The sequence below is a fragment of the Pan paniscus genome, chromosome 6 (assembly GCF_029289425.2).
Source record: "Pan paniscus chromosome 6, NHGRI_mPanPan1-v2.0_pri, whole genome shotgun sequence".
Taxonomy (NCBI): Eukaryota; Metazoa; Chordata; class Mammalia; order Primates; family Hominidae; genus Pan; species Pan paniscus.
The window spans coordinates 96,104,148-96,117,749 of NC_073255.2; the positions used below are offsets into that span (position 1 = coordinate 96,104,148).

Consider the following 13,602-nt stretch of genomic DNA (forward strand, 5'->3'; position numbering starts at 1 on the left):
AAATTCAAAGCAACTTGTGAATATTTTTTAGAAAAAAGTATTAGCACTGTTATATTAATACTTATAGCTTTACTTTTAATGTTTTATCTGTGCAGTTTAAAAATCGTGGTACAGTAGTTTTCTCTATTATGCTTTTTAAAATTTTAAAGCAAAAACACAATTCTCTGGGTTCTTAATTTTCTGCTTTTCACTCAAAGCTATGATATAGTCTATGATACCTCTTAAATACTCTGAATTCTCTTTGAATGTAAAAAAAAGATGTGTATTATCCATACCAGTTAATATATTGTCAGCATAAGAGAATATACTGATCTAGTGAAAACTTTGGGGGATGATGTTTTATAGAAAGAACTAGGAAGAAAAGTTTTCAAAAACGGGTCAACTGCAATTAACAGGAAGCTCACAAATTAAGCAGAAGACTTTGTTGCATTTTAATATAAATATGAATAAAATATATAATAAGGCTTGATTATGGCAATCACTCTGGGTTTGTCATATTCCAGACCTCAAACAACAGTGTCCTTGAGCAAAGTGTAATTATTCCCTGCTCCACACTAGGCTGGGCATCAGCCAATAAATTATTTATAAATAAATTAGTATGTTTCTTGAACCATTAAAATAGAAAAACTACCAGCCAACCTAATTAACAAAAAGCACTAATAAGAAATAAGGGCCAGGCATGGTGGCTCACACCTGGAATCACAGCACTTTTGGAGGCCAAGATGGGAGGATCGCTTGAGGCCAGGAGTTTGAGACCAACCTGGTCAACATAGCAAGACCTCATCTCTATTTAAATTAAAAAAAAAAGAAAAAAGAAAAAAAGAAAAAGAAATGGGAGTAATAGAACTACTCTCAGGTAAAGTGGAAACTAGAAGAAAAATGGAGAATATTTGATTTTAATTCTATTTAAATACTTTTGAAAACCTGAATAAAAGAGACAATTTGTAGGATAACATGCATTGTAAAAACTGAGCCCTGGCAAGACAGAAACTCTAAAAAAATTAATTACTATGGAAGAAATTGAAAAGTTCTAAAAGGGTACCCTTCCTCCCACCAAACCAAACCAAATTAAACAAAAAACAAAACCTAACACACCAGAACTAGATAATTGCAAAGATGTATATTATATCTGCAAGGAATAGATAACTTTGAAGATAATTAAATTATTTCTCAGCAGAGAAAGTATATTGATTGCTTTTAAGACATCAGCATAACTTTAATAGTAAAATGTGATGGTAAAAAATATAACAAAAAGGAAATTTTAGGCCAATGTCATTTAAAGTTGATGCAAAATTATATGTAAACAAATAGAATTTAGGAGTGTGTTATAGGCATAATATGATTGAACATAGTTTATTCCAGGAATGAAAGGATAGCTTAATGCTAATGAGTCCCTTAATGCAACTCATCATAGTGATAAGTCAAAGGAGAAAATAATAATCATCTCCAAAGATGGCAAAAAAAAGCTTTGGATAAAATTTATTACCCATTTTTGATACAGATTCTGAATGAAATGGGAATTGAGGGGTATTTCCTTAGCATGGCAAATATTAATCTTAAATGGAAGGCCAGTATTGTATTTAAGAGTGTAAAATGAGACTTTCCATTTAAGTCAGGAAATGGATAGAAATTTCCATAATCCTCACTATTAACAGTGACATGTATATAATAACACAAATCAAAGGTATGCAAATAAGAAAGGAGGAGGCAAAGCGATTGTTATTTGTAGGTGGTACGCGTGTATGCCCCCAAATACAATACCATGAAATGAACTGAAAAAATTATGAGAAACACTAAGATAACTCAGTAAAGGAGCTGGGCATAAGATAGATATTCAAGGATAAAACTCCAGGGGGATAGGAGATATAAATGTAAGAAACAAACTAAGGACATATTTATGTTATTTATTTTTTGGTCTGTCTCTAATAATATCAATTCCATGAGGAAAAGGATATGATTGGCTTTGTTTATTGCTTTATCTCTAGTGCTAAAAAAGTGCCTAGCACATTGTGGGCATTCAAAAAGTATTTGTTGAAACTGAGAAAGGGGCAAGATGGCCAACTAGAAACTCTTAGCACTTGTCCCTACCCCACAAGGACAGTCCAAACAACAGATAAGTAATTACATTTTGATGAAAATAACTAAAGGAGAGCACCAGTGCACATCAAAGGAGTAGCAGAAACCCTGTAGAGCACAGAAATCTAGGATGGCCCCAGAGAGAATGGAAGGAAACCCCTGGCCTCCACCACCTCACCTCCCAGCTGGGCTCAGCTCAGAACCAGGAGGGACTTCTCCCTGTGAGGAAAAGGTAAGCAGGTGGACCCCAGCATCCCCCATCAACACCTTGGACACCTGCTGTCCTCACCACTGGGGACTCCTGCAGTCCTCACAGACACTGAACCCAGCTGAAGGAGGTGTCAGGAGTCCACACAGCCATGCTCCCTCCAGAAAAGAAGCCGACACTGTGCCTTGCCCCCTATGACCCACATGGCTACTGTGCTTTGCCATCTTGGAATCAGAACTACTGCTAGGTTATGTCCTGCTCTGGGGGTGAGTGGCCATGGCACCCTCCCATGCCTAAGGGCTTAGCCACCATGGAGCCACCCCTGTTCAGTGGTTCACCATCCCTGAGTGGAGCTGCTACCATACCCTACCCTGTGAGGCCAAGCTGCTGTAGAGCTGCTCTATCTACCCCTCCCAGTGGTTGCTGCATCTTGTCAATCAGGGCCCAAAATAAAGCTGTGCACTGCCTCCCAAGGAAACAGTGGATTAACAACACAGCTTCATCTACACCTCCCAGTAACTGCTACATCCGGCTCCCCCGTGTCTGAGCTGAAATAGTGCCCAGCATCCTGGGGAAACAGTACCTTGGCTGTCCAGAGGAGTCATGTCCCACCAGTGCCTGAGTTGAAGATGTGCCCTGCCTCCTGGGAAATGATGTCTTGGCCACTGAGAGCAGTCACACCTCCTGGGACTGAGCTGAAGCAGCACATTGCCTCCAGAGGAATTAGTGCCCTGGTGAAGCTGAGCAGCCACGCATCCCTGGGCTGAGCTGATAGAAACCCTGCATCCCAGAGAAACAGCATTGGTTGGGCTGAGACACCCTGGCCCGCATGCAAAACAACTAGTACCCTGCTTTCCTGGAGTCAAACTAGCCCCTTAGAGTCTGAGCTGCTGAGACAAACCCTTCACTGGGGAGTAAAGTCATCTCTGTGCTGCTCCCTGTCCCACCAGAGCCTAAGCAATTGCTGCACTCTGCTATTCTAGGGTTCTTGCTGCTGCACCTGACCTTACCAAGTCTGGGATGCTGCTGTGTTCCAGCACCTCAGGGTCCAAAGTCACCACTAAATAGTGTCTCATCCCCCACGATCTGACTTGACACTATGTTGTATTGGCTCTGGTTCACAAATTGCAGCTGTATCCTGCTCACCAGGCCCAAATCTCCATAGCATCCCTTCTTTTCTGGAGCCAGGCCAGTGCCGTGCCCTGCCCTCAGGGTCAGAGACATAGCTACAAGCTGGCCCCCTGGGCCTAAGCTCCTGGAGGTTGCCTCAGAGTCACAGATCCTGGCTCTGTGGGTAATCTCTATCCAACTCTGCCTCAGAGAGTAAACCTATACCACAAGACCCAGTTGTTACAATAGGTTGGCAAGATCTTGAACCCCGGACCTCAGTTTCACAGCTGCTCTGACACCTGTGTCCTGGAGCCCAGTGCTGCTGCAGCTGCATATGCTGCAGCTGCATATTGACCATGTTAGACCCAACACCAAGAGGGATTTATTCAGCTAAGTCTGCCCATTGTGGAGAAAACATGATCAGGACAGTCTCAAAACTCTTGCCACCAAGAACCCCAGCAATCTATGCTGCCACTGCTGCTGCCACAAACTCCTATAGCCTAGGCTGCTGAGACATCATTGCAAATGTTAATTGCAGCTGAAGAATCTGTGCAAAGACTATACCACTGAATATACTTGGAACCAGCCACTACATCTTTTTCAGCTGGCATACTAAGACTTGTTTGGAGGTGAAAATATGACCCTACCAAAGGAACACAATAACTCTGTAACTAACCTCCAGAAAAAGGGAAATTTATAAATTGTCTGAAAAGGAATTAAAAATAATGGTCTTAAGCAAACTCAGTGAGATACAAGAGAATACAGATAGACAGTTGAAAAAAATCAGAGAAACAGTTCATGATCTCAAAGAGAAATTTAACAAAGAGATGGATATCTAAAAAAGAACCAATAGAAATCTTGGAGCTGAAGAATTTCATGAATGAAATGAAAAACATACAATACAGAGCTTCAGTAGCAGACTAGATCAAGCAGAAGAAAGAATCTCTGAACTTGAAGATAGATCTAGATCTTTTGAAATTACCCAATCAGAGGGGAAAACAAAAACAAAAACCCAAAACAATAAAAAAGTGAAAACAGCCTATGGGAGTCCTGGGATACCATTAAATGAGAAAACATTTGCATTATGAGAGTTTCAGAAAAAGAAGTGACAAAGATAGGGACAGAAAGCTTATCTGTAATTTTAAAATAGTTGGTGAAAACTTCCCAAGTCTTGGAAGAGATAAAAACATCCAGATTAATGAAGCTTACAGGTTCCCAAACAAACTCAACCTAGAGAGGTCCTCACTGAGACAAAGTGCAATTAAATGGTCAAAAGTCAAAGAAAAAGTAAGAATTTAAAAAGCAGCAATGAGAAAAATGTCAAGTCATACACAAGGGAACTACCATTAGACTATGAACAGATGTCTCAGCAGAAACCCTGGAGTCTAAGAAAGAAGGGGATGATATTGAAAGTGCTGAAAGTCTTTCCTGAACAAGCAAAAGTTGAGGGAAATCATTCCCCTACATCTGCCTTACATCAAATGCTTAAGGGAGTTCTTCAAGTAGAAATGAAAGCATATGAAAGTACAACATTCACTGATAAGGGCAAATATATCAAATCCAGAATAATTCAATACTGTTATGTTGCTCTGTAAATCATAGATATCTCTACTATGAACCATTAACAAAACATCAGTAGTAAGTCCTTATCTATCAATAAATACTTTGAATGTAAATGGATTGAAATCTCCAATCAAAAGACACAGATTTGCTGAATAGTTTAAAAAACAAGATCCAACTATATGCTGCTTACAAGAGACTCACATTAACCTTAAGGACACACAGAGGCTGAAAATAAAGGGATAGAAGAAGATATTCCAGGCAAACAGTAAACAAAAGAGTAGGAGTGGCTATACTTAGATAAAATAGATTCATTGGGGAAAGCATAGCTTTATAAATGGTGCTGTGAAAATTGGAAATAAAACTAGACTTCTGTCTCTCACAAAAATCAAATCAAAATGCATTAAAAACTTAAACGTAAGATCCAAAACTATAAAGGTACTATAGTAAAACATGCGGAGATACTTCATGATATTGGCTTGGACAATGGTTTTTTGGATATGCCTCAAAAGCACAGGCAATAAAAAAGCAGACAAATGGGATTACATCCAATTAAAAAGATTCCATACTGAAAAAGAACAATCAACAACCTCCAAAATAGGAGAAAACCTACAAAATAGGAGAAAATATTTGCAAACTACTCATCTGACAAGAAGTTAATATCCAAAATATACAAGGAACTCAAACAGCTTAACAGCTAAAAAAAAAATAATAATAAAAAAGTGCGAAAGAGCTGAGTAGACATTCTCAAAAGACATACGAATGGCTAACAGTTATATGAAAAATTGCTCACCATCACTAATTATCAGGGAAATACAAATCAAAACCACAGTGTGATATCACCTCAATGTGTTAAGATAGCTATTAGCAAAAAGACAAAAGATAACAAGTGTCGGCGAGGATGTGGAGAAAAGGGAACCCTTGCACACTGTGGATGGCAATGTAAATTAGTATAGCCATTACGGAAAACAGTATGGAAGTTCCTCAAAATATTAAAAATAGAACTACTACATGATCAGTAATTCTACTGGGTATATATCTGAAGAAAATAAAATGAATATGTCACAAAGTTATCTTCACTCCTATATTTATTGAAGTACTATTCGCAATAGCCAAGATATGGAGCCAACCCAAGTGTCCATCAATGGATGAATGGTTAAAGAAAATGTGGTAAATCTACACAATGGAATACTATTCAGCCACAAAAGAGAATGAAATCCTGTCATTTGCAACAACATGAATAAACCTGGAGGACATTACATTAAGTATGCCAGGCCCAGAAAGACAAATACTGCACGATCTCACTTATATGCAGAATATAAAAGAGTTCATCTCATAGAAATAGAGAATAAAATAATGGATAGCAGTGGCTGGGGAGGGTAGTGGGAAGGAGGGGTAGGGGGAAATTGTACAAAGGATACGAAGTTACTGTTAGGAGAAAATAGTTCCTGTGTCCTACTGCACATTAGGTTGACTATAGTTACCAATAATGTATAGTATATTTCAAAGTAGATAGAGGATTTTGAATGTTTTCACCACAAAGAAATGATAAATGCTTGAGGTGATGGATTTACTTACCCTGATTTGATAATTATACAGCATATACATGTGTTGAAACATCATATACCCCATAAATATGTATAATTATTGTCAATTAAAAATAGACTTAAAAGATACACTGTTTTTCTAATACAAAAAGCCTGAAAGCAACAACAATATCCATTAGCTTTAGTGGGAATCTGATTAAGTATTAAAAACAAGATGTATTTCTGAACTAATATATAAAACCCTCCAAAATAAATTAATATTAAAAAACAGCAAGGCACTAGGACATATACGACTGTAATGTACTCAACAGGACCAAAATCATACAAAACATGTTCTCTTCGACAATGAAATTATTAGAAATCAACAATAGAAAAAGATTTGGGAAATTCCAAATGTTGGGATAATAAACAGTTTTCTAAGTAACCTATAGGTCAAAAAAGAAATTACAAGGGAAATAAATATCTTAGACGGAGTGAAAAAGGGAAACACAACATAGTAAAAGTTATGGAATTTAGCTAAAGAAGTAGTTGGAGTGAAATTTATAGTTTTAAGTGATTTCATTAGAAAGAAATGGAATCATTAATCCTCTTAGCTTCCACCTCAAGAAGACAGAAAAGGAAAAGTAAATCAAACACGAAGTAAGCTGGAGAGAAAAAACTATTAACTACCAGTGTGTAAAATGTTGAAACGGAAGACAGAAAAGTAAAAGTAAATCAAACACGAAGTAAGCTGGAGAGAAAAAACTATTAACTACCAGTGTGTAAAATGTTGAAACGGAAAACAGAAAATCAGCAATTTCAAAAGTTAGTTCTTAAAAAGGAATTACATAAGATTTTATTAAAAACTTTATGCTAATTCAACAACTTAGATGAATTATAAAAATTTCTAGAAATACATAAATTACCAAAACTGATTTAAGGAGAAAACATTAAATCAAGAAAAGAAATGGAATTAATAACTAAAAACCTTCCTGCAAATAAAAGCTCAGACTAGATGACTTCACTGGTGAATTCTATCAGACTTTTAAGGAAGAAATAATATCAATCCTACACAAACTGTTTCAGAAGACAGAGGGAGAGGGAACACTTTCCTACTCATTTTATGAAGCCACTATTATCCTGACACCAAAGCCAGAGAAATATATCACATGAAAAGAAAACAACAGAAAAACCTTCCCCCAAACAGATTAAAAAATCTTTGACAAAATATGAGCAAACGAAATTAAGCAACATACAAAAAGAGTTATATACCATGATCAAGTAGGGTTGTTATCCCAGGAACATTAAATTAGTTCAATAACTAAAAATCGTGTTATGTAATATACCATTATTAATAAAGGACAAAAACTACCAGATCATCCCAATAGCTGCAGCAAAAACATTTGATAAAAACCAAGACCTATTGATTATTTAAATTTCCAGCAAACCAAGAATAGAAGACAACTTTCTCAACCTGATAAAGGGCATATAAAAATCCTGTCCTAAAATCAGATGTAATGATGCAAGACTAACAGTTTCTAAAACTGGTAACAAGGTAGGGATGTCTGCTCACCTCTCTTGCACTCAATATTATTCTGGGAAGTTCAAGCTAGTGTAATAAGGCAAGGAAAAGAAGTCAAAGGCATACAAATTGGAAAGGAAGAAGTAAAACTGTCTTTATTACCACATGGTATAATAACTACATAGAATATATTATGGAGTCTACAAAAAGCCTCCAGACTTAAAGAGTCAGTTTAATAAAATTGCAGTGTACAAAATCAAAAATGAAAAACAAATGCATTTCTATATATTAGCAATAAACAACCTGAAAAGACATAAAACAATTCCATTGACAATAACATCAACAAGAATAAAATAGCTAGAAATAAATTGAACAAAAGTACAAGATCTGTACATTGAAAACTACAAACTGTTTCTGAGAGAAATTAAAGATCCAAATAAGTGAAGAGATATATTATCTTTATGAATTAAAAGGTTCAATGTTGGCAATTTTCCACAAATAGCTCTATAGATGCAATGAAACACCCAAATCTCAGCAGGCCTTTTATGTAACAAAATAATTAAAAAGGCAATCCTAGGCCAGGCACAGTGACTCATTCCTGTAATCCCAACTCTTTGGCGGGTAGAGGCAGGAGGATTGCGTGAGCCCAGGAGCTCTAGACACCCCTGGGAAACACAGTGAGGCTTCATCACTAAAAGAAAATTTAAAAAGCCAGGTACAGTGGCATGTGCCTGTAGTCCTACCTACTGGAGAGGCTGAGGTGAAGGATCACTTGAGCCCAGGAGTTTGAGGCTGCAGTGAGCTATGATTGCACCACTGTACTGTAGCTTATGCAACAGAGTGAGACCCTGTCTATTAAAAAAAAAAAAAAAGGAACAATGCAATCCCAGAATGTCTATGGAAATGCAAAGGACCTAGAATAGCCAAATTATTTTGAAAAGGCAGAAAAAGTTGGAGGACTAACACTCTCTGGTTTCGAGACTTAATAGAAAGCTAAAGTAACCTAGAGGGTGTGGTAGCAGCACAAGAATAGACAAACAGATCAATGGAACAGAATAGGGCATCTAGAAATAAACCTCCACATTTATGCTAATTCATTTTTGACAAAAGTGTCAAGGGAATTCAATAAAAAATTAGCTTTTTCAACAAATGGTGCTAGAATGATTGGATGTACATAAGCAAAAAAAAAAAAAAAAATGAAGTTAGGCCCTTAATTCACAGTATACACAAAAATTATCTTAAAATGTTTACAGACCTAAATAAAAGAGCTAAAGGTATACAATTTTTAGAAGAAAACACAAGAAATCTCAGGTCAGGCAAAGATTTCTTAGATATAACAGCAAAAGAATGATCCATATAAGAAAAAAAAAAAACTTGGGCCAGGCACGGTGGCTCACGCCCGTAATCCCAGCACTTTGGGAGGCTGAGGTGGGTGGATCATGAGGTCAGGATACTGAGACCATCCTGGCTAACACAGTGAAACCCTGTCTCTACCAAAAATATAAAAAATTAGCCGGATGTGGTGGCACGTGCCTGTAATCCCAGCTACTCAGGAGGCTGAGGCAGGAGAATTGCTTGAACCCAGGAGTTGGAGGTTGCAGTGAGCCAAGATCATGCCACTGCACTCCAGCCTGGGCAACAGAGTGAGACTCTGTCTCCAAAAAAAAAAAAAAAAAAAGAAAAACAATGGGGAGATATTGGAAACCTTGTACAACAGCCATTTTGGAAAACATTCTACTTCTTAACAATTTAAATATATATTCTTCTTACAGCTGAGCAATACTACTCCTAGGTGTCTACCCAAGAAAAATGAAAATATAAGCAACACAAACATGTGTATCCAAATGTTCATAACAACATGATTCATAAATGTCAAAAACTGAAAACAACTCAAATGTCCATACACTAATGAATGGACAGGAAAATGGAGTGTATCTGTACAATGGAATACTATGCAGCCATAAAACAAACAAACACTTAAACCTCACCGACATAGGTAACTCTTACCAGCATTAAGCTAAGTAAAATATAATATACTGTATGATTCCATTTATGAAAAAGTTATAGAAAGACAAAACGATTCAGAAAGCATATTAGTGGTTACCTGGGGTTTGGGAGAATTCGGGATGATGGATGTTCTAAGGATTATGATGATTGTTGCACAACTATATCATTTTAGCAACTTACTGAGCATACACTTACATTGGTGAGTGTTGTGGTATGTAAATTATATCACATGGTGTATGTAAAACAAATACCAAATAACCTAGGTATTTTAAAGTAGCACACACTTATCCCATCTATATTAAACATACTATATATATTCATACACGTGCTAGTAGACCATAAACTTTCTGTGACTATACATACAAACAGTATATTTGCTTCTGGGAGAAAGGACTGAAAGTCTGGGATAGGACAGACAATTACTTTCATTTTATACTTGTTGACATTATTTGCTTTAAAAAAGTTAAACCATGTATATTATTACTTTATAAATTAAAAACTCTAGTAAATAATTAAAAACAGCCGACCACCCATGGTCCTGATATAAGGACCCAGGTCTGCGACTCAGCTCTTGAGTCTGCTTATCTCAAAGAGGTCATAGGCACTTCTGGTAGCCCATAATAAGATAAAGTGAATTTCACCACATAAGCATGGTGCTAGTTCCTATTAATTTCAGAGAGATGAGTATAAATTGTGGGAATTAGGGTAAACTCAAGAGGTTTTCGACTAGAAGTACTTTAAGCATCACAGCATTCTGCATTTTGCTATGCTAGGCAAAAAACGAAAACCAATTCCCTCATCCCCAAACACAAACCAAATGCAAAGACCACTTTGATTACTTGTGGAGTAAATGGGGGGCAAAGGAAAAGTGAGAATAGGGTAGCCAAGCTGATAGCAGGCACACAACGAATATTTTCAGAAAAGTACAAATTACCATAATGTAAATTAGGGATTTCAAAGTACCTTTTTTCTGCTATGTCATGCTTTTAGAAGAAGCTGTATATAAAAAATGCATCCAAATTTGTTTCTATGAATCATACAGTGGATACTGCACAGTGAGTTTGTGATACTATTTAATATCAAGAACTTGGTCCAAATATTTGATTTTCATTTGGACACTATGAAGATATGGCTATTTAATTAGCAATGTTTATTTTAATCTTAAGCAATGCAAGAAATTAAAATACCTTGCCAACATTTAATTATGAGAATTCAAGTGCTATTTTGTAACAATGCCTTGAGAAGGTCAAATTTAAGATTGTTTGGCTATCATATGAATTTCCCTTTTAGTACAGGAACCTAAGACTTTGTAGAGTGCTGCTCACAAATGCCTGGTGTTTGCTGTCCGTTTCCAAACAAGGAATCAACAATGTAATACTTCCTTGAAGGAAAAACACCTGCAGACAGGGCCAAATAAATCATAAAAGGTGCTTCTTTCTTTCAGCTTTGACTGCCTTCACTTGCATTTCAAACTGAGAGTTTCAGGCTGTTTTGAGTGCTTTGAATAGGCAACCACATGTTTGTCACACATGTGTCCTTCATGCATGAGTTCCTCATTGTCCTGTTCCTTCTGACCCATCCATGCTGAAGCTTCGATGTTTACACTCACCAGACATTTAGTGAGCAGATGTTGGGCTACAACACTACCACTGGGTTAGGTAGTAGTATTATCCCATTGTAACAGATGACATGGCTGAGGCTCATTGACTTTCAGTGTCCTAAGTCCACAAATTGGCAAATGGGAAAACCAGGGCTTAGCCTGATCCTTTTCCTTTACACTCTTTTTTCGAGATAGTATCCTCTTTATCTATGGCCCCTTCCCTCCCTTCTCTCTCCAGGTTCACTGGTCATCCAGAGCAAAGCAGCAGAGGTGTGGAGAAGGGGTCCTGTGCTTTACCCCATTCCCTTCCCCACAGAAAAGGTAGAGGGGAAGAAACATTCAGGGCTCAGAGCTTCTACCACACTTGGCACTGTTCCTATTTCCATACTTTGCCCAGGACACTCAGGCTAGAACTTCAGCCCTCACCCTGTTCTGTAACTTTCTTCCCAGTTCATGGGAGGCACTATGGGTAATAGTTGCTAGAGCAGTTCCTGTAGTAGCAGAAGTGTCCTGAACAGCATCATTCCAAACTGTGAAAAGATTTTTCTACAGCAGCACAGCTCCCACAGCTCTCACAGTTCATGGTCCTTCTGAGTATTGTCAAGACTGTGCTTGGGCTTAGCAGGGGTTGAACCGGCTTCCACCTGCTAGCCTGGAAACCTAAGCACGATTCAAAGCATTGCTTCCATCGTAAAAGCAGGTTTCTTAATTAAATCAATGGGAAACCAGTTTGAGTTCTCCATGACCGATATATGAATGAACTTTTGAAACAAAATACATTCATAGTTGGGGATTTAATCTTTACCCTCCAACTTTCTATCAATATGTCTGTAAGACTGAAAGAACTATTATTATTGTGTTTAATACAAAATAGAAAAAGACATATTCTGAATTCAAAAACAAAGCTTCCTTTAATTCATGTTTTTCTCTCTCACTCTTTAAGCTTTATTTTTTAAAGTATAATTTCATTCAACTCCAAGGAAATCTGCATTTTAACAATATTATTAAATGATCCTACTATTTTACCCACATATTTTATTGCTGAGCCAGTGTTTGTCTTACCTCCTCGATGGATAATCAAAGAAGTTTCACTTCCAATGGGACAGTCCTTAAGTATATCCACTACTTCTGTATGGCTCAGGTTCTGTACATTCTGCTGGTTGATCTCAACAATGAGGTCGCCTTCACACAGGCCAGGGCATCCCTGAATGTCAAGTATTTGTTTCACCCGCTGTCCTGTAGGACTGTCGGCAATAGTGAAGCCGAAGCCCTGGGCACCTTTCACAATGGTTAAGGTCATAAGTTCAGCTTGGGTGGCCCCAGATGAAGCCATAGACACATTGTCATCATGGACGGGCGGTGGATACGTGCCGTCTAGCTGACCATCAGTTGGCATGGAGTGCAGAGAATGAGGCGGCCGATCTGTTATATCTGGAACTGACTGTGAGGTCCGAGAAATGTACTCCAAATATGTTTCATAGTTGTGTCTTCCATTGACCATCACTGGAGGTGGCCTCTCCATTATTGCAAGGGGTGGCACCATGCTGTTAGCAGGGTCTTCAGGATCAAAGGGCAAAGGGTAGCCACGACACAACACCAGGTTGACACTCTGACCAATAGGAACAGACTGGAAAAGTTTGACAACATCTGCATGAGTGTGTCCAAGGACACAAACTTCATTAATATAGACAATGACATCACCTGTAAGAAAAAAAGAGATTGACAACATGAGGTAAGTTCAATTAACATTGACATAGAGAAATGGAATTATTTATGAGACTAGTGAGAGGTGTTGTTTCTTAGTAAGCAGTGAGAAAATCAATTAGAATAATACTTAAAATCACTGTGGGTGACTCAAGGTTACAACAGGACTGCCAGCAAATACAATGATGAAGTGCTGAAAAAAAGCTATTTGGTTATTCTTGAAGTTCAGAAACAACTTCATATTCAGAAACAAAGGCTCTGAAAGAAAAGGTTAGAGGAATGTGTACCT

At 37.6% G+C, this 13,602-nt stretch overlaps 1 protein-coding gene across 14 annotated transcripts in view; it reads right to left on the reverse strand.

The window, feature by feature from the left end:
- Positions 1 to 13,602, reverse strand: part of MAGI2 (membrane associated guanylate kinase, WW and PDZ domain containing 2) — a 1,443,575-nt gene that overhangs the window by 225,695 nt on the left and 1,204,278 nt on the right. For all 14 annotated transcript variants that reach the window (XR_004672522.3, XM_063605943.1, XM_063605940.1 and 11 more), the window contains one exon: positions 12,672 to 13,310. Coding sequence is in view for 13 of the 14 variants with exons in the window: in XM_063605943.1 (XP_063462013.1) it covers positions 12,672 to 13,310 (639 nt within the window). In the remaining variant the exon portion in view is untranslated. The remainder of the gene's footprint in view (positions 1 to 12,671; positions 13,311 to 13,602) is intronic.